Raw genomic sequence first — 27,028 nt, forward strand, 5'->3', positions numbered from 1 at the left:
TTTGGTAAGTGTACACAACTGTACTTTCTTAGTTCCATGTAATTTGTATAATGAAGATCAGAAACAGAATTCCATAATTAAAAAAAGGGCTTTTATGAGATGCTGCAATGAAAATTGAAAAGGACCTTGACAGGGAACAAACAACTTGATATTTATTGGTATTAAATAAAAGTAGACTGCAGTACGAAGTGTGAAGTCAGTTGTACATTTGTTATTTGTAATATTGTGAAAATAAAAGTGTGGTTACTAGTTAATTCCTGATTTCAGATTATGCTGTAAATTGTTTACTTAACTGTTTATGTTTAAGGCACAATGTTAAATCAGTGTTGTGATTTCAGACTTGAGAGAATAGTTAATGGTGATATTTATGCAGAAATGTACACCAGCATGTAAACAGCTGCATAGATGATGCTGTATCCAATAGGAACAAGTCCATGACAAACCTCAGAAACAAACTCGCATGGTGGAACCGTAATATCAACAAGCTTTATAATAAAAGGAAATTAATTTTGACCAAAAGTAAGAAGAGTAATTCCCAGAATGTTAGAGCCCTTGACACTATAATAAAACAACTCATGAGCCTAATCAAGTCATCAGAGCCAAGTTTGTTGCTAAAATAGCTACTCAAGCCAAAGACAATCACAGGGCATGTTTAGTTAAGCATGTAATATCAAAATCACAATGCAGCAATGCAGTGAGCAGATTGTGAACAATGTTACCTGCAGTGTGGCTGAAAATATAGCGGACCTACAGGGTATGAACCCCTTTTCTCACCCACTGGATTGCTAGCTGGCTCATGGATAGGAAGTTGTAATCAAAATATGGGAAGTTTTTTCCAGGGAGACCAGTCACATGTGGAGTCCCCCAGGATGTGCTTGGGAACGTTCTTGTTTGGCAGCATCTTTTTTGAAGTAAAAGCCAATACCGAAGGGCTCTGAATGATTAGGTTTACAGTTGACTTCAACCAAGGAGCAGTCACTGAATCCCCAAATGACTTAGCCATCCTGCAGGAAGATTTCTCATAAGTAACTGGTGCCAAAATCATAGACTGAAAGTAAATATGTAAAAATACATTATTGTATCCTTTGGGAAGTCATCTACCCCAGGGAATTACCATATTGACGGTACGCCCCTAAGAGTTGAGCCAGTTGTTTGGGATTTGATAGATAAATTTGAGAACTTGTGTGGACAGTAACCTAACAGACACATATTTGGCCAAAGGTGGTTGTTAGAAAGTCCTTCTGTATTGCACAGTTTATAGACAAAAGAATTTGTTTAGATCTAGGGATATCATTGTTCTTCTTTACTCAGCTCTTATTAGGCCAGTCATTAAATATAATGCCCCTTTGGCATATATCTGTCACAACTGGAAAGCCCACAGAGATACCTTACTGAAAGGATGCAAGCCCTAAAACATGTCCTACATGGACTGACCCAAAGCCCTATCACTACTTGGTTTCCTACGACTGTTGAGAGGTGACCTGTATCTGGCATAGAAAGCATCCTCTGACCCATCAGCAAGTGATATGGCATCAGAAATACTGTGTGTAGGGATCTAAACCTCTTCTGCAACATCGATAGAACTGTTTGGAGGGACAGCCATATTTCGCAGAGGATACTGCTGCTGTGGAACAGAGTCTGCATCCACATTAAACAAAGTTTGCCCTTATCCATTTTCAAGTGTAGCTTAGATTTATGAATAGGAAACAAACAATGTACTCCAGGTCTTCCCCCCTGTACTTCTAATGGACAGACGCAGCTCCTAAATGCTTTATCCATTGCATGGCTCCACACAAATTATCTGGTAGGATCCCAGTTATTTTCATTCGGGGTAGTATATAGTTATCAACCATATTGATGGGAAAGGCCCATCCTATTAAACCGTTTGGATTTACATGTTTAACAATTACAAGTGATTAAAAGTTAAATGTGAGCACTGACTATTTTAGATGACGCTAGTTAATTAGTGTTGCGTAAACCATAGAATTATAAAATGGTTGCAACAGCAATCAAAATTTAAATAAGAAGAGTACCATGCATGTGGGCTGCACTTTATGTAAACATGAAAATGTGTCATTTAATAAAATTGCTTAAAAAATATCCAAAAGCTTATGAGCCCATTCAACCCCATCCAGTTTAGAGTCTTATATTGCCTGACAATACTATACAGGCCATTTAGAGACAACTGTCTCTGGGAATGTTTGGAGTTATCAAAAAGTTCTAGACAATCATCATATAGCCTATGTGGAATGTGCTATAGCAATGAGAAGTGTATTAATTGGTTCTCTTGACAGAGTAGCTGATGCATGGAACAGACTACCAAATTGCATTAAAGCAAGTACTAGTTTAGATATCTTTAATAGCAACCTGGACACTTGTTATGGGAACAAGTGATGTGAAGTTGTTCTCTCTCGCTGTTCATTCTTACTGATGGGTTCAGAGCCGAACCTCTGCTCCAGCTTGGCAGACTGCAAACGCTCGAGGTCTTCAACCAGCTCAAGGCCAACTCCCTATCCCAAGATGTACCTTGATCTTACCTCAGATCTTGTTTGCTGCTGCATCTTGATAGGACGTTCACCAGCTCTGGCCAGTGTAAATTTTTGTTTTTCCATCTTAAAGACTTGTCTTAAAAGCTTCACTTAGATATTTAGATAAATAGTTAAATATTTAGATTTTCAAAGTTAGATACTTAGTTTAAATAAGTAGTTTTAAGTGGCCATGTTGTTTTAGGCCTTTAGTCTCTCACTATCTCTTCCTATTCATAGTGTGTTCTGAGTTAGAGACCTCTTTTTTTTTTTTTTACAGGTCAAGTGTTTGATATTTAGATAGTAAGAGTTTGTGTGCTGTTTATTTATATATATATATATATATATATATATATAGTCTACATTTGGATAATTAGAATTCTCATTATTAAGACTTAGTGTTGATATATTCTTCTCATAGCCTAGAGACACTCCTATTTCTGAGTGTGTTTTTCATACAGATATAAAACCTTTTTTCCTCTATTGATGACTGTTAGGATGTCTCATTAGGAGAAAGAAAAATCCAAGTCTGGGTTTAAAAAGTACCCAAGATGTGGGCAAACGATGTCCCTCACTGATGGACATGACTGTGCCTATTGTTTAGGGGAGGTGCACCTACAAGAAAGCCATTGTATATGCCACTCCTTTAGTGCTAGAGTGTTGCATGAGAGGAAGAGGAAAGTCATGGATAAATGTCTTTTGAAATCCTCCAAGAGTCACTGGATAAGACTGACAAACTCTGTAAGACGTCTTTGGAGCCCAGAAAAAGTCCATCGACTCCAAAAACTGGGTTGAGTAGAGCTTCAACATAGGCTCCACAGCCAAAGGAGCCGACTGTTGTTTTGATTAGGAGCTGGTTCCTAACTTTGGTGGCTTCATCCACACATTTTTCTCGTGCCTCAAGTAGACTTTCTGATTTGAATGTGGACCATGTGGTGAAGAGGCTTTTACAGATACCGGCGCTTTCAAAAATTTTACCGGCACCAAACCTGGGACTTGGGAGCTGACACAAGTTCCCCCACCATCTTCTGTTCCTTCTCCAATCTGCCTCGAAGTTTCGGAGCTGGGAGAGCTTGGAACTGATGATCGTGGAGCCCTCAAGGCTGGTATATACCTTAGGTTTATCGGCCCCGACTGCCCTGATATCTTCAATGCCGACTGAGGGATCTCTGAGCTGACGCTCGCCAGTCAGGTCCGGGGAGGATAGTCTAACTGACTTTGCCTCTTGGGGCCTCCGCTTGCGTGAGCTCTGCTCCAACCTCGGGTTTGGAGCTCTCTGTCATAGTGCCGGGAGTGTCCCTTGAATCCACGGATCCAGGGGATTCCTCGAGTCAGGGCTGAGGGTCTTCTGAGGCCATGAGGAGGGCGTTGTCCACGCCGACAACCACTCCATCAGTACCAGCAGCTCCCTTCCTTAAAGCACCGGTGTCTACCTCTACAAAACACGCTCCATTAAAGCATAAGAGATCCTGAGCCTCAAGAACAGTTGGGCGAGCCATGCTCTTCCGAGACCTCTCCAGAAGCTGCCACTGAAGAGGTTTCCAGGAAGAGACTTTGCAAGAGGAAGCATCTGGACTCCCCACAGGAATCCATCACTTCAGATACTGACTTAGATGAGTCAGAAGGGTCCCCATGGTCCTCCTCAGAGGATATCTCATTCGCAGATATCTTAGAAATTCTTAAACAGAGGGGTGGCTGGAAATCCCTTAACCCTAATGATGATGAGTCAGTTCTTCTGAAGGTTTTTGGGTTTCAACTCTCCACCTCTTGGGTGTCTCCACCCTTCGATGAGTTAATTGAGTTACTTTCTTGGAGGGCATGGGAGTCCCCAGATACCATTGAGCCTGTTCCCTAGAGACCTAATAAATTTATAACTTGCCCTCAAGACAAAACTTTTGTCTGTAAAGGAGTGTCCATTGATGCTATGGTGGTGACAGCGGCCACTAAGAAGGAACTCTCAGAAACTTCTACGTCTGTTCATCCACCTAATAGAGAATTCAGGATCATGGATAGGTATGGGAAGCTTATGTTTAGTTCCGCGGCTTTTGTCCTTAATTCGCTGAACTATCTCTAACATTTTACTAGGTTACAAAGGGTTCTCCTGAAAGAACTGGGAGAAACCCTGCCGGGTTCAGTAGCTGCAGGGGTTTCTGGCAAAGTAACTTCCCAGCTCCCTACTCTTAATTCTATTGTGAACTCTTCCATGCATCTGGTGTCATACGCAGCTGATGGAACGAGCAGAGCAGCGGGTACAGGAATTGTCCTTTGGGGACATTCCTGGATGCGCCTATGTTCCTTTGCGGAACCCTTTAAGTCTTCCTTTGTTAACATCCCTTCTGACGACTTGTCCCTTTTTGGACAAAGTGAAGGAAACACTTACCAGGAGTGAGAAATACAGAAGGACTTTGCCTTTGGAATACATTTTTGTACCCTGAGTAGACCTTACCCCAAAGGGAGGGGGGTTGGAAAGATGTGTTTCCGTAAGTCTCAAGGATCTTTCCAGGACACTTGTGGTGAACCTCCCTCTAGAGGCATAGGAGGGGGAAATAATCGAAGATGTCATCCACGCGGCAGAGGGGATCTGCCGAATCAGGGCGACAGAGAGCATTTCTTTGGGAAGCCCTATCAGCGCTCCTGAGAGTTGGCCTGACTGTCTCTGGAGGCAGTTGGGGGACGCCTTTCCTCGTACCCAGACACCTGGCTTAAAATAACAAATGACAGCTGGGTACAAAGTATCATATCCAGAGGATACTCAGTCGCCTTTATCACATCGCTCCCTGTTGTGAAAAAAAAATCCCAGACGTTCCACCCAGCCATAGGGAACAATCAGCCTTAGAGGTCCAAATGTTGCTGGAAAAAGTCATCCAGCCAGTCCCAGCAGACCAGAGAGGATCTGGAACTTACGCAAGGTTATTTTTAGTTCCAAAGAAAACAGGGGACTGGGGACCTATTGTGGACCTCAGCAGAGTAAACTAGTTGGTAAAAAAGTTCTGGATGGTCACTCTACAGTCAGTACTCCCCTTTCTGGGGAAAGATCATTGGATGTGCTTGATAGATCTCCAGGATGCGTACTACCACATAAAAATGGACAGGCCATCCAGGAATCATGTACGCTTCCGGCTGGGAACCAGTCATAATCAATTTCACGCTCTGCCCTTTGGTCTTACTACAGCCCCCAAAGTGTTCACCAAATGCATGACAGTCATCACGGCTCACCTGAGACGTTTGGGAATTCCAGGTGTTTCCATACCTAGACAACTGGCTCCTCACGGTCACCACCAGGCATCAACTCATGCATGCAAGGGTCACAACTTTGAATCTCTGCAATCAATTGGGGATTACCATAAACTCAAAAAAATCTGCTGTATCGCTATCGCAACTGACTGTTTTTATAGGAGCAGAACTAAGTACAGTCACAATGATCTTAAGCCTTCCTCCAGAAAGAGTTTGTCTTTTACGAAAACAAATCCTAGACTTGCTTTCAAAGACAAAAGTCCCAGTCTCAGTGGGACTCAAATTTCTAGGAACAGTGGCGGCAGCGATCATAGCAATTCCTCTGGTTCGGATGCACATGCGAGTACTGCAATGGCTCCTGTTCTCTCAATGGTCATTTCAAGAACTTCCAATATTGCACCATATCATAGTAACAAATGCTTCCTTGATATTGTGGGCGGAGGCATTATCAGGGAAGAACAGCCCAAGGCACGTGGAAGAAGCATGAGGCTCATCTGCATATAAATGTCCTGGAATTGATATCAGTACTCCTAGCATTGTAGTCCTTTCAAGACTCTCGTCCTTTGGGAACAGTTGCAATTCAGATGGACAATATGTCAGTGGTCTGGTACACAAACAAGGAGGAACCAAATCTTATCCCCTGTGTCGAGAGGCCCTGAGAGTATGGCAGTGGACAACTTCCACCCAGCGCTTTCTGATAGCAATGCACATCCCAGGGAAATCCAGTGTGAAAGCATACAAGCTAAGCAGGGCAATTTTCTTGCCTCATGAGTGGTCCCTAAAGAATCAAGTAGCAGAAAGCATCTTCCGCAGGTGGAGCCAGCCTTGCCGCAATCTCTTTGCATTCCCAACGAACTTGTGCAGCAGCTACTTCACCCTAATCCCACCGCTGCAGGATGCCCGAAGGGATGCACTGGTGCACAATTGGCCCCTGGGTCTCCTTTATGCCTTCCCCCCTTTCCCTCTAAGACCCTAAGTATTACAGAAAGCAAAGACTCTGCAAAGGACCGTAATCTTAATAGCCCCTTACTGGCCTCATCAGATTTGTTTTCTCTTCTTTCAGCCTCAACTGTTGGAAGAGCCTTGGATCTTGGACCTGGTTCCTGATGATCTGACCCATTCATCGGGGGCTATTCATACTTCTCTCCACTCCCTCAAACTGACAGCTTGACTGCTCCATTTCCAAAAATAGCCAGGATTCACAACCTCTCATCCGAGGCTCAACATGTTTTAATATCCTCTCATAAATTATCTACCAGAAAATTATAGCATAGCATATGGAAGAGATTTTCTTTATGGGCATCTCAATGATATTGATCTATACCTAGCTTTAATTTAATCTATTCTGGAGTTTGAGTAAACTTTCCAGTGAAGGAACCGCAGCAGTTACCATTAGTTCAATTAGCAGAAATCTCAAACTTTCATCAAGGTTCTAATGTCATGTCACTCCATCTCTCTAAAGCCTTTCTCAAGGATACTATTCACTTGAGACCACCCGTCAGAATTCCAGCCATGGCATGGAATCTAAATTTTGTTCTTTTCCAAGTTATAGTACCTCCTTTGGAACCAGACTCATCCTGTGATTTGAAACATCTGTCATGGAAGACTATATTTTTAATAGCTATCACTTCAGCCCAGAGGATTTCTGAGTTACAGGCCTTTGACCATCAATCCTCCTCATCTGATTTTCCATAATGACAGAGTCTCGCTCAGAACTAATCCATCATTTTTACCCAAAGTTTGTTCAGACACAAATCTCAGACACAAATCTCAACCAATCTATTGAATTGCCTGTTTTCTTCCCTAAGTACACAAATAAGATGGAACGCATGCTGCACAAACCTGATGTTCATAGGCAACTCTGATTTTATTTGGACAGGACCAAACAATTCAGGAAAACAAAACAGCTCTTTGTCTCTTTTTGGGGAATCAAAAAAAAGGTGCTCCAATAACAAAAGTCACCTTGTTAAGATATTTACCAGATTATATTTCTTTCACTTACAGTTCTGTGAATGCTCCATTACAACAAAAAATAAAGGCCCACTCTAATAGAGCTGTATCTACCTCATCAGCGTTCTCTGCTAAGTTACCATTAGATACTATTGTGCAGCATCTACCTGGTCAAGGCCTCATACCCTCATCACTCATTACAAAGTAGATAAGGCCTCCAGGGACAGGGCTTCCTTTGGTTCCACTGTTCTGAAGAACATTCTCCCATGAGCCACCTGAGAAAGATGGTGCTTGGGACGCTACCCATCCATAAAAATGAGCAGCGAGATAGAACAACTTCACGTAAAGAAGTTATGTACTCACCATAACGTTCCATGTGAGTTGTTCATCTCACCTTCATTCTTTCGTCCCACCCTCCAACCCCATCCAGTCTACCTGAGGTCCGAGACCTCTCTTATTTATGGTGTATTCTCTTATCCAGTTCTTAGAATGGCATATTAATAGTCATAGGTAGCCAGTTTGCAGCAACCGAGATCTGAGGGAAGATCAAGGTGCATCTTTGGGATAGTGAGTTGGCCTCGAGCTGGTTGAAGACCTCGGGTTTTTGCAGGCTGCCTAGTCTGAGCCGAGGTTTGGCTCCAAATCCATTAGTAAGAATGAAGGCAAGATGAACAACTGAAATGGAACGTTATTGTGAGTACATAACTTCTTTTTTTGATATATTGGCAAGCTAGAAGGGTGTTGATGCCCATGATTGAAATATTTGTATGTACTATGCCATCAAAAGAATGTGGTAAGAAAAGAGGTTCCAAACCTATTTCAGAAAAGTTATCCAGAAGGTTACACCAGATCGTATAAGATCCAGGTGTTACTTTTGCTGGTAACGACTTCAGAAGAGCTCAGACTGATATGAGACTTAATCAGCTTAAATAAATAGGACCCTAATAACAAAAAAATGGGTTACAGTGCAATCATTTCTCCCTTTTTGGTTAGAAGGAGCCTGGATTTGTAGTTTGGAACTCCAAAATGCCTATCTGCATAGACAATAAAATCACCAAGAAGTTTTAAGTGTCTATGTAAGAATCCATTACTGGTAGGTTTGGGCTCTTCTGTTTAGTCTCTCTCAGCCCGTGAGTGTTGACGAAATACATGGTTGTACTTGCAGTGAATCAGTGGCTGCAAAAATTGATGACTGACTGCTGATTAAACCAACTATAAACAAGCTATTAACAGCACTGGAGTTTCTTTTTCAGCTGTTTCAGTCTTATGTAATTGTGGTGGGCACCACAAAGTTCTAGACTGAGCCATCACAGACCCTGATATTCATTGGATACTTCTTTGAACATTGTTCTGCAAGACTCATCTTCCATAGGACAGGACAGGATTCCTCCTCTACAAGCAGCATTGTTACAGCTGCTTCAGTCTCAAATGTTTTCAGCTGTACATTCTTTGGTTGCTGTATTACTCGGCAAAAGTGGGATTTAACAAACTGTACAATCTGCATGCATGGTACACTTGTTCATACTCTGGTGCCTGTCCCTTATTGCAGTATAGACAGAATCATGTTACTGTTAAGTGATTAAGTACCCTATTCAGAGTTTAGTTACATTCATATTGTAATAATATTATGAATGATTGTATATGCATAATACATCACATTCAGTATGAAAGGTTAATATTAATTTGATCTCCCCACCACTCATTGTTAAATAACTAAATGGGTACCTCCTAAATTTATACATTTAAATATTCGAGTTTCTTAATCTATTATTTGATTCCATAAAACCCATTAGTTCTTGCACAGAAGGCTGAGACCTCTTTTTCTGTTTCTCTCCTCATAATCTCCAAGTTTCCTTCATCAACTCTCTTTTTTCAGCGGTTCCTTGTTCAATACCCCGTGTCTCTTAATAACTTTCTTAGAGTTTCGTAAAAGTAGATTAAACGCCCAATGTGTTTTGCTTCTGTCTAATTAAACCAATTCAGCAGCTTATTGCCTTTACTCATTTGCTGCTGTTTATGCAACTTTTTTAACTTATAAATTAGATCTGCTTGTATTGTATTAGGTTTTGGACAAGGCCAAATGATGTGCTTACAGTCTCCTCTCTGGTTTCCTTCACATCTCCATTTATTTAGCCAGTTTAATTTTGTTTGATTAATAAGACTGAGAAAGTCTGATTGAACAAAGCCTGTTTTCAGCAGAGGCCTGGTGAGAAAGAGATGCATTTAAGATGCTCATGACAGAATAAATTATTTACAAATATGCATTATGTAGATAAAGCATCTTAGACTAACATTTGGGAACATTTTGTAGAATTTATCTGGGGCATAGAAGTATATTGTATAATTGAGCTGGGACATAGAAATATATGTGAACACACTTCCAACCCAAGATTCTGCATTTTTTTTTAGATATGGTAGCTCATTTCGGTGATAGACTAATGTACCAATCCTTATGCAATTGAGGAATATCTAAAATTTCACCCTGTTTTTGTACAGTTTCATGTGACGCAGCATTTCATTGCCTTCTAATTTTCTATTTTTTAGCTTCTATCAGCAGTTTTATTAACTTTTTGATGTCATCTCATTTGTGTTTCAGTTCTGTTCCATGTTTTTTTCAGTGTTTTTTTTAACTTCTCTCAAAACAGTCTCTGTTGCAAAAGTCTATCTATTCCTTAACCAGAGTCCAATTTAGTACATCATTCCCTAACCATAGTTCTCTGTAAACCTTTCTTTTTCCTTTATCAATTCCGAGGGTTGGATTATCCAGTTTTTACCTTGACCCCAGTCCTGCTGGGTGTAATTCACTTCCCCAGTTTAAATCTTTGTTCCCATTTTCTTTTTTTACTGCTTTGTATACTTGATTGCGTTTGTTTTTCATCTCTTAGCAATAGAGCCGGATACAGCTCAGCAAGTTTTTCACTTTCTGGGATGATGCTATATTGCCTAAGTGTCATTTGTTTCCATCTGGAATTGTAAAGTCTATTTTAGAACATATGTAGAACAATCTAAGATATGTTGCCTTATAATCTGGTACAGTCACTTTTCCTTGAGAGACTTAGTTTATCCCAACTGACTCAAGATCCCTTATCTTCGTATAAACTTTTCCCTATGGTTCTATATAGCCCATCCCAATATGTTTCTTCTGAAATATAAAAGTGGACCTGCACCACATGTAAAATTTGAGGGACTTCAAACATTTTCAGGGCTTGTATTTTATTATTCAAGTCTAGTGCAAAAATTTTGCATTTATCCATATTTTGAGGCTTCAGCAGTACTTTTCTCAAGCCAGTAGGTATTGCAGCAGTGACTGTATACGTGGCTCCTTATGTCAAGTTTATACAAGCATCCTATAGTTAGTGGAGTTAGTTTAGTGTTTTCAGATGATAGACCTATTTTCCCATCAAGTAAGATTTTCCAAAATATGTATGCACTTACAGTAGTCCCTTAAGGTACTCAGATTTACTCTGATCATTCCATTTCACCTTCACACTCTTGTAGTCAATGTGAAGACTGGTAGAGAAGGGTGAAGGCTGCCAGGCTAGCCAGATAGAATTTTATAGATAATTCTGTCATTTGTAAATATGAATGGAAACTGCAGGCTTGTTGTCTTAAATGTAAAGAAGTACTGTTACATGTGGAACTGGAAATCTGACAACAGTGCACTCTACTGACCAAAGTAAAGCATGTGGTGACACTTTGAAGTAGACAGTGGTGCCAAAAAGTTTAGATGAAGAAATTCTTTCTATTGTTTTAACCAAGAGTTAAATTGCTAGATTTAAACATGCAAATGTATTTTTATTGCTCTGTTCCTGACCAGCTGCAAGATAACAAAAGGGAGATGTTAAGAATTTAAATGCAGTTAATGTGTAGCCTGGGAACTCCAGGAAAGTGTAAAAGAATGACGTAATGTTTATCAGAACTGCAACGGCAATTTGAACAGAGAATCAGAAGGCATTGAGCATTTTGTCTTGATCATCCAACTCACAGCACTGCCTCTTGCTCGCATGTATTTTATCTTAGACTTGTGTTTTGTTTTAGGGATAGCCAGAAACTAGAAAGATTAAACTAAGTGTTTTTCTGTGATGTGAGAACTGTACTACTGATTTATTTTAAGTATTTCTGTATGATCTCTGAACTTTGTTGACTAGCACTGTGTAGTATAAAGTATTGTATTGTGGTTTTAATTATTTATTATTAAATATTCTAAAACCTTTTAACTGTGGCTGGTTTGTGTAGAGATAATTTAAGCGCTAGAGTACATTGCATATTTATAGTAATCACTGTACCAAGTAACTCTAATAAGCCTTGACTGTTTAGTCACATATACCAATTGGGTAATATTGCACAGTAATAATTGGATACCCTTTTAAGGGCCTTTGGGTAGCTGATAATATTAGCAGAGTGGTGGGAAATGATTACTACCATATAGTCTGGGTAAAAGAGGCACAGCTGGAGAACCTGTGCCAGCCTTCCCCAGAAGTGTCTGTGTGGTTGTATAAACTCTGATATCAAAGTGTGTGTCAGCTACTTGGGCAGGGACATAAAAAATTGGTTGGACAGAGAGGGTGCTGGAGATTTTAGCTTGCCCACTAGGCTGAGATCTGGGCTCTATAGCTGTGCCAATGGGTTGACTTATTGGGGTCCTGGAGTGCAAGGGAGCAACCAGCCGCAGACTGACTGATTTCTGTGTATTTGTTATCCTTTCCAAATATGAGACACCCTTTCTGGTGTTAGTGGTGAGGATTGAGGCTCCTTGATTGCTAGACCAGGGCATGGGCGTCACATTTATAGTGGAAGTGGTTGGAATATCCACACATTTGTATTTAGCAGCAGTGGGATATCCACATCACATATTAATTGGTTGGCAAATACTAATTGGCTTGTAGTGGTGTGGGTAGAGTGAATCCGGTAGCTTGTGTACAGTGAGCTTTGAAAGTGTTTTGTACTAAAACAACCATGATGTGAATACTCAGAGTTCAGATCACAATTGTTTTATTTCATTTGTTAGCTTAGTTAGTCAGGGTGAGCAGGCAGCATGTTCGCAGAGGAGTATGGAAAGCTGACAAGGAGCCAGCTGGTAAAGATGTGCCAGGCTAGGTGACTGGTGCATGGAAACCTGACTAAGGCAGACCTGATTGCAGCCTTGGTTACAGCTGCATCAGAAAACTGCAATCAGGAGGACAATCAGACTGGCAGTGGAGATGTAATACTCTCGGAGAATGGACAGCTCAACCTTTCTGCAGTGGACCTAAAAATCCAGCTGGAGCTAAAGAGACTGGAGTTGGAGGCCAAGTATTTGGAAATAGAAGCAGCTGAGAGACTGAGGAGTCTACAGGCTGAGGAGAACGAGAAACTGTTACATCTGGAAGCTGAAGAAAAAGAAAAGCAGTTGCAGCATGAGAAGATGATGCTGACTCTCCGCCAGAGTCATGGAGGTAATGGGGAAGGGAGTAACTGGACCCCAGAAGCACAAAAGGTTAGTAAATTTCTCCCTCAGTTTCAAGAGGGGGATCATTTTGATAATTTCATTCTTATGTTTGAGAGGGTATGTAAACAGCATGAAAGTTGACCAAGGGGTCTGGGTACGGTTCTTGACCCCCCTTACTCCATGGCAAAGCTGTAACTGTTTTGTCCAAAATGTCTGACGTTGCATGTTTTGATTATACTGCTGTAAAAATGTCTTTTAGAACTGTTTAAGCTAACACCTGAAATGTATAGAAAAAAGTTTTGTGAGCATAGACGCAAGGCAGATGAAACTGTGTGTGAATATGTTGCTGAACTGAGGACTTATTTCCATAGGTAGGTGAGTGCATGTCAGATCACCACTTTTGAAGGACTGGAAGACCTTTTGGTTAGCGAACAAGCCCTTAGCACCTCCTCTGAGACATGAGGATCTGGTTAGCTGATAGACAGTGTGCTACTTCAGATGAGTTGGGGAAGAAGGGAGACCTATACCTATGCAGCCCTGCACAGGAAAGGGACCCGCAGTACTGCTCATGGGTCTAAAGGAACCCATGGTGGGTAGCACAGACTGCCCCAACAGAATCTGCCAGTAGCAGAGGAAGCCACTAGTTGATGTACACATCCAGGACCTAGGGTTAGATGTTGTGAATGCAACCAGTGGGGCCATGTGGCATACACATGTCCACAGAGGCAAGGTGGGGAACCAAAAGTGAGGGAGCCAGTAAGTGGGAAAGACAAAATGCCAATAGTAGGTTGTCTAGAGACAGCAGGGGTACTAAACTACCATTCTGCAAATGTTCTGAGAGGGAAGGATTTGGATGAGGCAGTACCATGTGCTTATGCAGTTACACATTCAGGCTAGTAGACAAGCATGTGGGTTTGGTAGCCTGGGGGAGACCCAGACAGACTGCATACTTGCAGCCCGGACTGGTGAGGTGGTTACTTCAGGGAGGGAGCTACTCTGTATCAGTGAGACTGAAGGTGAGCCACAGCTGCTTGTGGGTACTGATGTTTCCTTGGTCAGAGTGACTGCAAAGGTAGAGGTGAGTAGTTCGACCCAGGCTGACAGTGAGGCACCACTGTCAGAGGATGCCAAACTTCCTATGGAAGGGTGAGCTGGGAAGGATTACAAGGAGAGAGTTGAGACAGGCTCAGCTCTCAGACCCTACATTGCAAGGCCTGAGGCACGTAGCTAGGGAGGTACCTGATTCTCAAGGAAATGGGGAATCTGTATACAGGGACAAAGGGTTACTATGCAGGGAGTGCACCCGTGAGGGAGGGCTAGAAGGTGAGAGAGTAAAGCAGATGGTAGTGCCTATGGCCTACTGTCTGTCGCTTCTAGCTATAGCCCATGATATTCCCTTTGCAGGTCATATGGGCATAAAACATACAAAGAGGCATATTATGCAGAACTTCTATTGGCCAGGAATTTCTGTAGATGTAACAGGGTACTGCAGGACCTTTGAGCAGCGCTAAAAGGTAGGCAAGGCTAGAGACAAGGTGAGAGCTCTTTTTATGCCTTTGGCTGTGATTGAGGAACCATTTCAGAGGGTAGATATGGATATTGTGGGGCCTCTGAGTATCCCAAGTTCCACAGGGAAAAAGTATATCCTAGTGGTAGTGGATTATGCTACACGATACCCTGAGGCATTGGCTGTGTCCTCCATTGAGGCCGAGAAGGTGGCAAGTGCTTTTAGAGATTTTCAGCAGGGTAGGTTTCCCAAAAGAAATCCTGACTGACAGGTTCCAATTTCATGTCAGACCTGTTGGCTTGTATGTGGAAGTCCTGTGCGGTGAAGCACATGAAGACCACCCCTACCATCCCCAGACTAATGGTCTTGTTGAGAGGTTAAACTCTACAATCAAGTCCATGTTACTGGCATTTGCAGATCAGTTTAAGAGGGAGTGGGACAAATATTTACCCCATCTGTTTGCTAACAGAGAGGTTCCCTAGGAATCCACAGGTTTTTCACCCTTTGAGTTGCTGTATGGGCATAGGGTGAGGGGACCTCTACATTTAATTTGAGATGAGTGGGAAGGTGAGTGCTAGTCTCACAAGGAGTCTGTTGTGGCATACATCCTCAACCTCAGGACAAGGCTCAGGAAACTCATCGGCTTGGCCCAGGAGAATCTGGCAGAAGCCCAACAGAAAAAGGTGTGGTATGACAGGAATGCTCAAGCTAGAGAGTATGCTGTGGGGCAGCAGGTAATGGTTCTCATTCCAGTCAGACACAACAAGCTGCAAGCAGCTTGGGAGGGTCCCTACAAGATGGTAAGAAAGCTAAGTGATGTTAACTACATGGTGGAACTGCTAGGCAGATGGCAGGGGCACAAGTTGTACCGTGTTAACATGATGAAACCTTACCATGTTAGGGAGGCCCTTGTGCTGAGCATTTGCAGTGGATTGCAGGAGTAGTCTGAGGGATATCTGGGGACTGATCTCCTCAATGAGGCTCGGTCTGACACCTCATTTGAAGGGGTAGCAGTGTCCCAGCACCTATCTCTTAACCAGGTTCGAGAAATTCGAGCAGTGTTGCAGGAGTTTGAGGACACGTTCACCAGAAAATCAGGGAGTACCCACCTGGTACAGCACCAGGTGGATACAGGACCTCAAAGGCCTATGAGGCAGGCCCCTTATAGGATGCCTGAGAGAGTCAGACAGACCCTGAGGGAGGAGGTACAGGAGATGTTGGAACTAGGAGTGATTCAAGAGGCCAGTGGTCCCTGGGGCCTCCCCAGTGGTGGTGCCAAAGAAGGATGGCAGCACCAGGTTCTGTGTGGACTACAGGAAATTAAATAGTCACACAGAGTTGGATGCTTACCTCATGCCTAGGACAGATGAGGCCCTAGAGCAGCTGGGGCGGGGGCTAAGTATCTTAAAACCATTGATCTTACCAAGGGTTACTGGCAGGTGTCTTTGACTCCCAGTGCTAGAGAGAAGTCAGCCTTTGTGACTCCTTTTGGCTTGTATGAGTGCACAAAGATGCCCTTTGGGATGAAGAATGCCCCAGTGACTTTCCAGAGACTGCTAGATAATATCCTAGTAGGAGCAGGAGGGTTTGCCCTTGCTTACCTAGATGATATTACCTTCTACAGCCATTCCGGGCCAGAGCACCTTCAGCATGTCAGGGAGGTGCTGGGCAGACTACAGAGGGCAGGGTTGACCATTAAGCCGAACAAATGTCAGGTGGGTATGGCGGAGGTCTCCTACCTAGGACATAGATTGGGGAGTGGTAAGATAAGGCCAGAACCTGCCAAAGTAGAAGCCGTTCAGGCATGTCCTGCACCTGTTACTAAAAAGCAGGTGAGGGCATTTTTAGGGACAGCAGGGTACTACAAAAACTCCGTCCCCAGTTATAGTCCCATAGCTGCTCCACTCACAGACCTGGCAAGGAAGAATAGGCCAGATAAGGTAGTGTGGACCCCGACATGTGAGCAGGCATTCCAGAAGATTAAAGAAGCTTTTGGAAGGACCCCCTGTGTTAGCCTGTCCAGATTACAGCAAAGAATGTGTTGTGCAGGTGTATGCTTCAAACCATGGGGTAGGGCTGTACTTAGCCAGATTTTTTCAGAGGGTTGGAGAGCACCCAGTGGTTTATCTCAGTCATAGGCTCCAACCCAGGGAGGAATGCTATGCAGCTGTCGAACAGGAATGTCTAGCCATAGTGTGTGCATTGCAGAAACTTCAGCCTTATCTGTATGGAAGGAATTTCACTGTTATGGCAGATCACAACCCCCTAACATGATTAAACAGAGCCAGCCAGCAAAATGCCAAGTTGCTAAGATGGAGCCTGGGGATGCAAGCATATCATAGGTCAGTGCAGCACTGCAGTTTGAGTAACAATGCCAATGCAGATGGGCTCTCAAGACAGGGACTGGGGTAGGTATACTCAGACCTGACCCTCTCAAGTGGCGTTTCTCAAGGGTCACGTGAAAAACTAGCTTGAGTTTCCCGGGGGGGGGGGGAGATGTGAAGACTGGTAGAGAAGGGTTAAGGCTGCCAGCCTAGCCAGATAAAATTTTATAGATAATTCTGTCATTTGTAAATATGAATGGAAACTACAGGCTTGTTGTCTTAAATGTAAAGAAATACTGTTACATGTGGAACTGGAAATACATGTGACAACAGTGCAATCTACTGACCAAAGTAAAGCTTGTGGTGACCCTTTGAAGTAGACAGTGGTGCCGAAAAGTTTAGATGAAGAAATTCTTTCTGTTGTTTTAACCAAGAGTTAAATTGCTAGATTTAAACATGCAAATGCATTTGTATTGCTCTGTTCCTGACCAGCTGTAAGATAACAAAAGGGAGATGTTAAGAATGTAAATGCAGTTAGTGTAGCCTGGGAACTCCAGGAAAGTGTAAAAGAATGATGTAATGTTTATCAGAACTGCAATAACAATTTGAACAGAGAGAATCAGAAGGCATTGAGCATTTTTGTCTTGAACATCCAACTTACAGCACTCCTCTTGCTCACATGCAAGTTATCTTAGACTTGTGTTTTATTTTACGGATAGCTAGAAACTAGAAATATTAGACTTGTGTTTTTCTGTGATGTGAGAACTGTACTACTGATTTATTGTAAGTATTTCTGTGTGATCTCTGAACTCTGTTGACTAGTACTGTGTAGTAGAAAGTATTGTCTTGTGGTTTTAATTATTTATTATTAAATATTTTAAAACCTTTTAACTGTGGCTGGTTTGTGTAGAGATAATTTAAGCGCTAGAGTACATTGCATATTTATAGTGATTACTGTACCAAGTCACTCTAAGCCTTGACTGTTTAGTCACATCTACCAATTGGATAATAATATTGCACAGTAATAATTGTACACCCTTTTTAAGGGCCTTTGGGTAGCTGATAATATTAGCAGGGTGGTGGCAAGTGATTACTACCGTATAGTCTGGGTAAAAGGGCACAGCTGAAGAACCTGTGCCGTCCTTCCCCAGAATTGTCTGTGTGGTTGTATAAACTCTTATCTCACAGTGTGTGTATGTCAGCTACTTGGTCAGGGACACAAAGCATTGGTTGGACAGAGAGGGTGCAAGAGATTTTAGCTTGCCCAGCTAGACTGAGATCTGGACTCTATAGCTGTGCCAGTGGGGAGTCTTATAGGGGACCTGGAGAGCAAGGGAGCGACCAGCCCCGGACTGACTGTGATCTCTATGTCCTGTTAAGGGAAATTGCACTTTACTGTGTGTATTTGTTATCCTTTACTCATATATGAGATGCCTTCTCTGGTGTTAGTGGTGAGGATTGAGGCTCATTGATTGCTGGGCCAGGGCACGGGCGTCACAGTCAACACCATAGATGGCCATAGCTTGGGAGAGGGTGTGTGTGTGGGGGGCTCTGTGTCAAGAGCAGAGTGTCCAGAGTGCATGGTTGCAGTCTGAGGCCAGTCTGGACATCAGTATTTTGTAGATAAGGACAACAGTTCTCACTCCTCCTTCATAGTGCAGTCACCATTCATACTGACAACATGGCTGTGGTATTGCAAGCAAGCAAATGGAAGAGACTTTTTCTACAAACCCGTTAAGAAATTAAGAGAAGTGCACACATTCCTGTAGAAGCCATCATGCAGACAGGCTCCAACTTTGTTTGCTGATGTCACTTGACTCGAGATTTAGCTTGTTTTATTTATTTATTTATTGACATTTGATTGCTGGGAATATCCAACTGGGTAGAAGCCCATTTTGAGTGGAGGCCTAGGTAGAAAAGTTCCAAATTATTACAAAACATTTTAAGATAAATAGTTTTACAGTCTTCAAAAATAAAACAAAAGCATCTGCAGTTAAACAGTTATAACGATTTAGACAATATAAAAACATTGGTTAAGAATCTATACAAGATATGACAATTATTTAATATTTTAGAGAAATTTTAGCTAGTTTGTTTAGAAATAAGGTAAGTTATCCTAACAGAAATAGGAATTGCAATATGAAGACGGGGAAAAACATGTTTATGGTATATTTAGAGTGAAAGTCAGGGAAAAGAATTTGATGGTAAGGAAGTAAGTGAAGAAGGGATAGTAAGGATGTATGCGGATTGAAAAGGTACATGCATACATTTAGGGATATAGTTTATCCTCATTTTGAGCAAGAACAGAGCCAGATGTTAGCTAGAAGTCTTTCAGAGTGATTTTGAAAGATTAGAGAGGAAGGTATGGACCTGATAGATACAGGTAAGGAGTTCCAGGCTTTAGCAACCTTGTACGAGTACAGACAGTGCTCAGCAGATTTGCTAAGTTTGTGTAGCATGGAAACTTTGTTTGTTGAAAAAGCCTTACTTGTAACCTATTGCTGTAACTTTTCATCTTCAACTAGTGCCAAATGTAGCAACTTCTGTTCCCAAAGCCTTCCTGCAGGGGACATTCACGGGGGGGGGGGGTGTAATGCAGATCTGGACCAAGATTACTTTGATTTTCCTCAAAAACTGCAAGGAAGATCCAGCCAAGATAGAATCTTAAGTGCGTAATACTTTAAACTTCTTGCAGTGGAGGCCAATGGGGTATGATCAGATGACTTTTTAAGGACATTACCAGTGTTTCAGCTAAATGGCTTCTGAATAACCAGGAATTCTTGCTTTTTACTTTTTCATCTTTATCGTTACATTCAGGACAATAAAGTCAAACTCGGATAGCTGCAGACATGCTATGTTTAAATTTTTTTCTAACCCTGCCAATATAGCATAAATGGACTGTTTGGCTTTATATTAGAAACAGAGCTTAAAGTCATGCCTGATGTCGAAAATAGGGTGCTTGCAAACCACCCCAAATAATGTCCAACCCAAAGGGAAAGAGGTTACCCAGCCAAATGAAAGAGGTAATTATGAACATATTTTCTGGGAGTGCAGTGAGTTGGTGGACTTTAAGCATGCCCTACAGGATGCACTGTCAGAGATGCTGGGTGGGCAGATTGGTGTGATGAGGGACATGATTTTTTTGAGCAGTGATGCAGAATCAGAATTGCCTAGACATGGTAAGGCCTTGCTGTGTCTAATTATGGTGGCTGCCAAAAAAACTTTTACTAGAAAATGGAAATCAGTCTAAACCAGCTATACTAGAAGTAGTGAATATAGAAACAGAGAATACAACTGGAATTGAGATCTTTAGAAAAGGGGAGCAAACTAGATAGACAAACATGGGAATTGCAACTAGAAGTGGGTCAGTGTGGTTTGTGATGTAAAATGCTTGCAACTAGGACTGTGTCGGTGTGGTTTGTTTTTATTTGTATAAATGTGTGATTGCCTATTTCATAAGTGATGGTTTAATAAAGATGTTTCTTTTTTTAAAAAAAAAGACCAGAAATTGAATAATTTGTTGTGTTGCTTAGGTTATATGATGTATAGCAGTATATGTGAACTATGTAAATGTGAACTTATTAATACAGTTAGATTACTTTTATGTAAATGAAAATGTGTCTGTCACAAGTGATAATTCAGTAAATGTGTTTAAAAAATTATACAGACAAACCATTTAGTCAAAACTGCAAGAAAGACCCTGCTAAGCTAGAGTCTTCAGTGTGTAATACCATAGATCACCTGTAGTTGATTTCCATGGGATATTTCGGATAACCTCTTAAGGACATACCAGTGTTTAATTTAAATGTCTTTTGAATAGCCATAAATTTACTTTTGTCTTTATGGGTGGACTTAGTTCAGTAGAGCCTGCCCAGCTAGGTGTAGAAATGCTATTTTCAGTCTTTCTGACCTGGTCAGTGCAGCATAAGTGGGCTGTTTGGCTATACTTTAGAAATACAGAGTATAAAATCAAGCCTGATGTCTGAAAAATAGGATGCTTGCAAAAAATCCCAAAAAAAACAAACCAGTGGTAAAAAAGTCACACGGACAAACCATTTCACTAATAACTGCAAGAAAAAGCCAGCCAAACTAGAACTTCAGTCACTCTCCTAACCCCTTTCAGGGCTCAATAAGTGTGATTCTCTCTGCTTGGCTTGATTGATTTTATGGCAAAATCTCTTTTGGAAGTTTCAGTCAGACTTTCCATTCCCTTTGGCTGTGTGTGTAGTTATTTTAGTTTTAACAATGACTAGCGACACTGTATTCTGTCCAAGGGTTGTCCAGATGCTGCTCCTGCTCAATGAACCAATGCAAGGAAAACATACAAGAGCAGAATGGTCATGTTCTTCAATATGGATAACAACCAAATGGTTTGATCCATACTTCTCAACCTGTTAGAGGAAGAAATATGGACAAAGGCACAAATAATGGGGGGACAAAGCTGTAAAAATAGGGACACTTTTTAAATACTGTTCTTACAAAATTAGAAAGTGGGTAGAATAACATTTTATGCTTCAGCATGAATTTTCTAAAGGATATGAATGTGAAACTTAAATGTGTGCCATTATTTTCTGACTTAAGTCCTCAATGATTTGTCAGTGATTTGCCAGAAAACCACAATTTTATGAGAAACATACCAAAAATATGTGGCGAAAATCTGGACATTCTGCAAAAATCTGTACAGTTGAAAGGTTTGGTTTCACCCTTTTTCATTTCCAGTGCCAGCTGTTTTGGGCTACCTTTCAAAAATGGTTCATTTTGCTGTCATTTTACATTTCCAACAACATTTTCAAGACTGTTGCTGGATTCTTTAAATGTCTGTAAAGAATGTTTTAGGAGCACTGTTCAGACTAGACTGCTATTCATAGATTCTGTGCCTCCACAGGATTTATAGTTTATACTTCAGAAGCTAGTAAAGCACCTTTCGAATGTGCTGATTTACTTCTTGCATTTTTTTTCTTTTAAGAAAGAGGGCTCGAGTGTTCAGTGTTTCTTTGACTAGAGGTTTTGTAGACAGAGTCAAATTTTGTCATACATAAAACATAATATTGGCAGCTTTGTCCCAACACATTCAATTTTAGCAGTAGCTACTTCTCAGGCCTTCTTCAGAAATGTGTCTTTGGATGATACAGTGGCTTCTCTAAATATTTTTGCATGGCACTGTAAGCTGGATGTGGTCCTCCAGGCTTTGGTCTTCTTTTGGAGCCTCAGTCTGTTGACCACCCAGAAGGATAGTCCTGGGACAGCATCCTGTTTTTTGAAGGAAATGGGCCATACCATACTAGATTAAAAAAAAAAGTACTTATAATGCTAGAGCTGAATGATCACAGTTAATGATTTTAAGCATACCCCTGTAGTTTAGTGACCATGGGTTGATAACTGTTTGTTGATTGTTTAGGTTTTTAGCTTTGTTTGCAAATAGAATATGTTTGGTTAGATGTTGCTTTCCAAAAGCACATCCTAAATCTGGATAGGTTGGCAGAGCATTGTGGGTATGGATAAGGAGTTAAATCCTAGAATAGTTTCCAATGTTTTTTTTCCAAACACCTTTATTGAATTATCGCTTGTGACATAGACAAATTTACATTCATATAGAAATAATCAAACTATATTAACACAGCAAACGTAGTTTTCATATATTGCTGTATATCGTATAACCTAAGCAATATTACATACATTATTCAGTTCCTGCTTTTTTAACAAGAAATGTCTTCATTAAACAGTCACTTAATACATAGGCAATCATGCATTTGTGTAAATGAAAACAAACCACACCAACACAATCCTAGTCGTAAGCATTTTACATCACAAACCATACTGATACACACTCCCAGTTGCAAGCATTATACGTCACTTCTTTCTCACTCAAACATGACATAGCTCATTAAGTCCTGCTACATTTTAAGCCTCATTCCTTCCTTGTATGTATTATTCCCACAGTTTTCATTTTTCCTGTGTAGTTTGCGCCTACCCTTTTCTAAAGATCTCATTTCTAGTTGTTTTATGTCTGTTACTATATTCACTACTTCCAGTATAGTTGGTTTAGGTTTTGATTTCCCTTTTCTAATAATTGTTTTTTTGACAGCCACGATTATTAGACACAGCAAGGCCTTACCATGTCTAGGCAATTCTGATTCAGTATTGTAGTTCAGAAAAATCATGTCCATCTATAGACCAGTCTGCCCACCCAGCATCTCTGACAGTGCATCCCGCAGGGAATCCTTAGTCAGCCAACTCATCGCACTCCCAAAAAATGTTCCCAATTACCTCTTCCTTCCCCTTCACACTTCCAACATTTATTGTCTACCTGAGGAAAAATTCGCTGGAGTCTACTTGGGGTATAAAAATATCTATGTAAACATTTCCAGGTAAAAATCCTAAATCATCTAGATTTTGTTAAATGTTTGGGAGACATACATATATCCTCCCATTGTTTCTTTGTGACTTGCTTATCCAGTCTCTCTTCCCAATCCTTTCTAACCTCCTCTGATTAATTCTTATAGATGTCCATCTATTCCAGTGTTCTACATGTGGGTTTACCTTTCTTCCTCTCCACTTCAACAGAACATGTATCTCCTGCTTCTGAAAGCATGCCCAATTTGGCAGGCCTTCAGCCAGAGTTTATTTATTGCCTTTATGGCCCTTAGGCCTACTGCCATAGAAACCCCTAGCACTGCTCCTCCCCCTCCTAAGTCCTAGACCTTTTATTCCTGAAAGGAGGGTAGAACAACTAGAAGAGGTGGCACTGTCTGATTCTTCAAAGGATTCCCTCTCTTACTCCTCTCAGATCTCTTCCACCCTAGGGTATGGATCTCCAGAGGAAGGCTGTATTGAGCCTGACTCCCCTGTGGGAAATTTAACCTTTGGGGAAATGATCAACAAGTTGAAAGACCACTTTAAGTGGGAAGCCTCAGATATGACTGAAGTACAGAAGAGGTTTTAAGACCTGATACAGATTGACTTCCCCCAGTCCTCCTGGTATCCCTCCTATTCAGCCAGCCTTCCTGGATGCTTTTGCCTCTGCTTCCAACAACCCTGACTCCCAACCTCCAGCCCAACGGAGAGGAGGTACACTCTACTAAGTCCCTGAGACAGAGACATTTCTGATGAAGTGCCCTCTGGCTGATCCAGCCACTGTCTCCATTTCTACTGATAGGGCTCCCAAGCTACTCCCTACCACAACCATTCCTCCAGCTGACAGACAGCAAAACAGTGGAAAGGTTGGGGAAGAAAATTTGCACTTCTGCCCTGTCATTCAGAGCGACTAACTACCAAACTCACATGACCAAGTATTCCTTAGCACTGCTGGACAGAGCCACTAAGGAATTAGCTGACATCCCAGACTGTGCAGCCAAAGCTTCCTTGACATCCCTGCTAGCTCTCACCTCTCAAGTGAATAGATACTCCTTAAGATGCAGCTGAACCCTCAGTTAGAACAGCAGCATCAGCTTCTGCACTAAAGATACTCTTGGCTATGCCTTCATCCCCTCCCTGATGGCTTCAGGGCCAAACTTATTTATGCACCTTTGGATCACTCTGGCCTGTTTGGTGAAAAAGTGGCTGACCTCTTTTAAGTCCCTGCAACAAAAAGGCAAAGAATTGCAGGCCTAAAACACCTGCTAGTCTTGCAAATCCCCAAGTTCCACAGGAGCTACCCGGCTAAGTCTCAATTAATCAGGAAAACCTCTAGGCCTCCAGGTCTAGGAGACCCCATAGAAGACAGCCCCCCCCAGCAAGAGCTTCTCCTCCCTCCAGCCAAGGGACTCCCTTTCCAGGTAGGGCAGGTAGTGTCTGACTGTCTGCCAAGCTCTCGCCCCACCCCTCCCACATCCCTTCCCTTGTCTGCCCGTCTCTCTCACTGTCTCCTTGCGTGGTCACTCATTACCTCAGACAAGTGGTGTCCATCATACAGAACGGTTACTCTATGACCTGGATCACCCCACCCCCCACCCCCAACAAGGCTGGGCATGCCTTAGCCACCCACCAGTCAGTTGCCCCTCCCCCCACGACAGGTATTGCAAACCTTACTAATACAAGGCACTATAGAACCAGCGTCTACAGATTTAAAAAGAGAAGGATTCTACTCCAGAATCTTTCTGGTGCCCAGAAAGGATGGACCTTGGAGACCTGTACTTAGACCTCTCTCGTCTCAACCCTTTCTTAAAAGTTTCTGCCTTCAGGATGCTTACTCTACCTACCCTCTTTCCCCTCCTCCTACTTCAAGGATTCATGGCAACCCTGGATATAAAGGATGCTTACCTTCACATACCTGTGAAGCCCACCTTCAGGGAAAACCTCAGATTTCTGGCAGACTCATCCCATTTTCAGTTCTGTGCCTTGCCCTTTGGGCTTTCCACTGCTCCCAGGGTATTCACAAAATGTCTGGCTCCAGTCATCTCTTACTGCAGGGCAAAGAGCATCCAGATATTCCCCTACCTAGACGATCTTCTAATTCAGGCAGAAGATCAGAAGCCTCTTTTTCATACCCAGGCCCTTCTGCTCTGCCTGCAGTCTAGGATTTCTAATAAACTTCCCAAAATGCCACCTGGAGCCAGCACAGGACATTGTCTTCCTGGGTTGCAGAATCCATACAGACCTTACGAAGGCCTTCCTACCACCAGAGAAAGTGGTGTCCCTGACACACGGCCTACTTGGTGCCCCTCAAGCATCAGAACTGACAGCAAGGCAATTTCTGAGACTTCTGGATTACATGGCAGCCACCATACCCATGTTTCACTTAGCAAGACTGCCCATGAGGAAACTACAGTGGTATCTTCGGTCAGTGTGGACTCAGTGTTCCCATCCCCAAGAGTTCAGGGACCCCACCTTCCCTGCTTGAAACAGGAATTGTGATGGTAGTGGCTCAGAACCCAGGCCTTCCTCTACAAACATTCACACCTCCCAAGCTATGCATACAGATGCTTCAGATCTGGGATAGGGAGCAACTCTAGGACAAAGAAAAGTGCAAGGTTTGTGGACAGACGGGCACAAACTAGACCACATAAACGTCAGAGAAACAGCAGCAATCCTCTCTGCTCTACAAGCTTTCCAACCCTATCTAGAACAAGGCCCTCTCAAGATATTCACAGACAACACCAAAGTCCTGTGTTATCTCAAGAAACATGGAGGGACAAAATCATACCTTCTATGCAGGTTAGCTCAGCAGGTGTGGGAACTGGCCACCTCTCAGGGAATTACCCTACAGGCAGCCTACATACTGTCCCTGCACAACTCCCAGGCAGATTACCTCAGCAGAACCATCTCAAACAACCATGAATGGATGCTTCAAAGAGATGTTTTCCTGAATCTGGTCCACAGGTGGGGGTATACCTCAAATAGACCTGTTCGCCTCCTTCATAAACAGGCAACTTCCTGGTTACTGCACCAGGACACTCGACCCCAAGGCACTGGCAACAGATGCCTTCTCAATGTCCTGGAAGGGGAAATGTCTGTATGCATTCCCCCCTTCCCCTTGATTCAAAAGGTCACCAGAAATCTTGTTGGTGACTCCCTACTGACCAAGACAGCACTTGTTCCCCCTTCTCCATTTGTCCAAGGGCAGTCACCACAAGTTTAGCCCCCCCCCCCGTGGACCTGCTCACATAGCACAAGGGGACTCTGGACGCACCCACAGTGGCAATCCCTGCACCACACCCTGTGGCTGATAGGATTCTGATCCCCTTCAGATACCTGTACAGTGAGGACATGCTCAGTCTTCTGCAGGAGGCCAGGAAATTTAGCATATGAAAATCCTCTCTCTTGAAGTGGAAAAGGTTTTCTATTTGGTGTCACAGAAGACGGTTGGACCCACTGGAAAGCGACATTCCTCTCATGTCTTACCTGTGTGAACTAATGCAGACAGGGTTGGGCTACTCATCTATCTTTAAAAGCAAATTTGTCTGCCTGTCTTCCTCTGGATCCACCCCTTGCATCCACCACCCCTTGCTAAACTTTTCCTCAAAGGGATACTACACTTGAGACCACCCAGGAAACTGCCCCCTCCCTGGGACCTTACCTATGCATTAGAAAAACTCCCTTTAGCACCCTTTGTGCCAGCAGT

The 27,028-nt window shown here is 42.4% G+C and overlaps 1 protein-coding gene across 1 annotated transcript in view; it reads left to right on the forward strand.

Moving 5' to 3' along the window:
• LOC122795948 (transcription factor TFIIIB component B'' homolog) overlaps positions 1-27,028 on the forward strand; it is a 390,329-nt gene that overhangs the window by 27,048 nt on the left and 336,253 nt on the right. Inside the window, exon 2 of the mRNA XM_044064431.1 lies at positions 308-389. Coding sequence (XP_043920366.1) covers positions 308-389 — 82 coding nt within the window. The remainder of the gene's footprint in view (positions 1-307; positions 390-27,028) is intronic.

The sequence above is a fragment of the Protopterus annectens genome, chromosome 2.part2, assembly GCF_019279795.1.
Source record: "Protopterus annectens isolate FY-2018-M chromosome 2.part2, PAN1.0, whole genome shotgun sequence".
Lineage (NCBI taxonomy): Eukaryota > Metazoa > Chordata > Ceratodontiformes > Protopteridae > Protopterus > Protopterus annectens.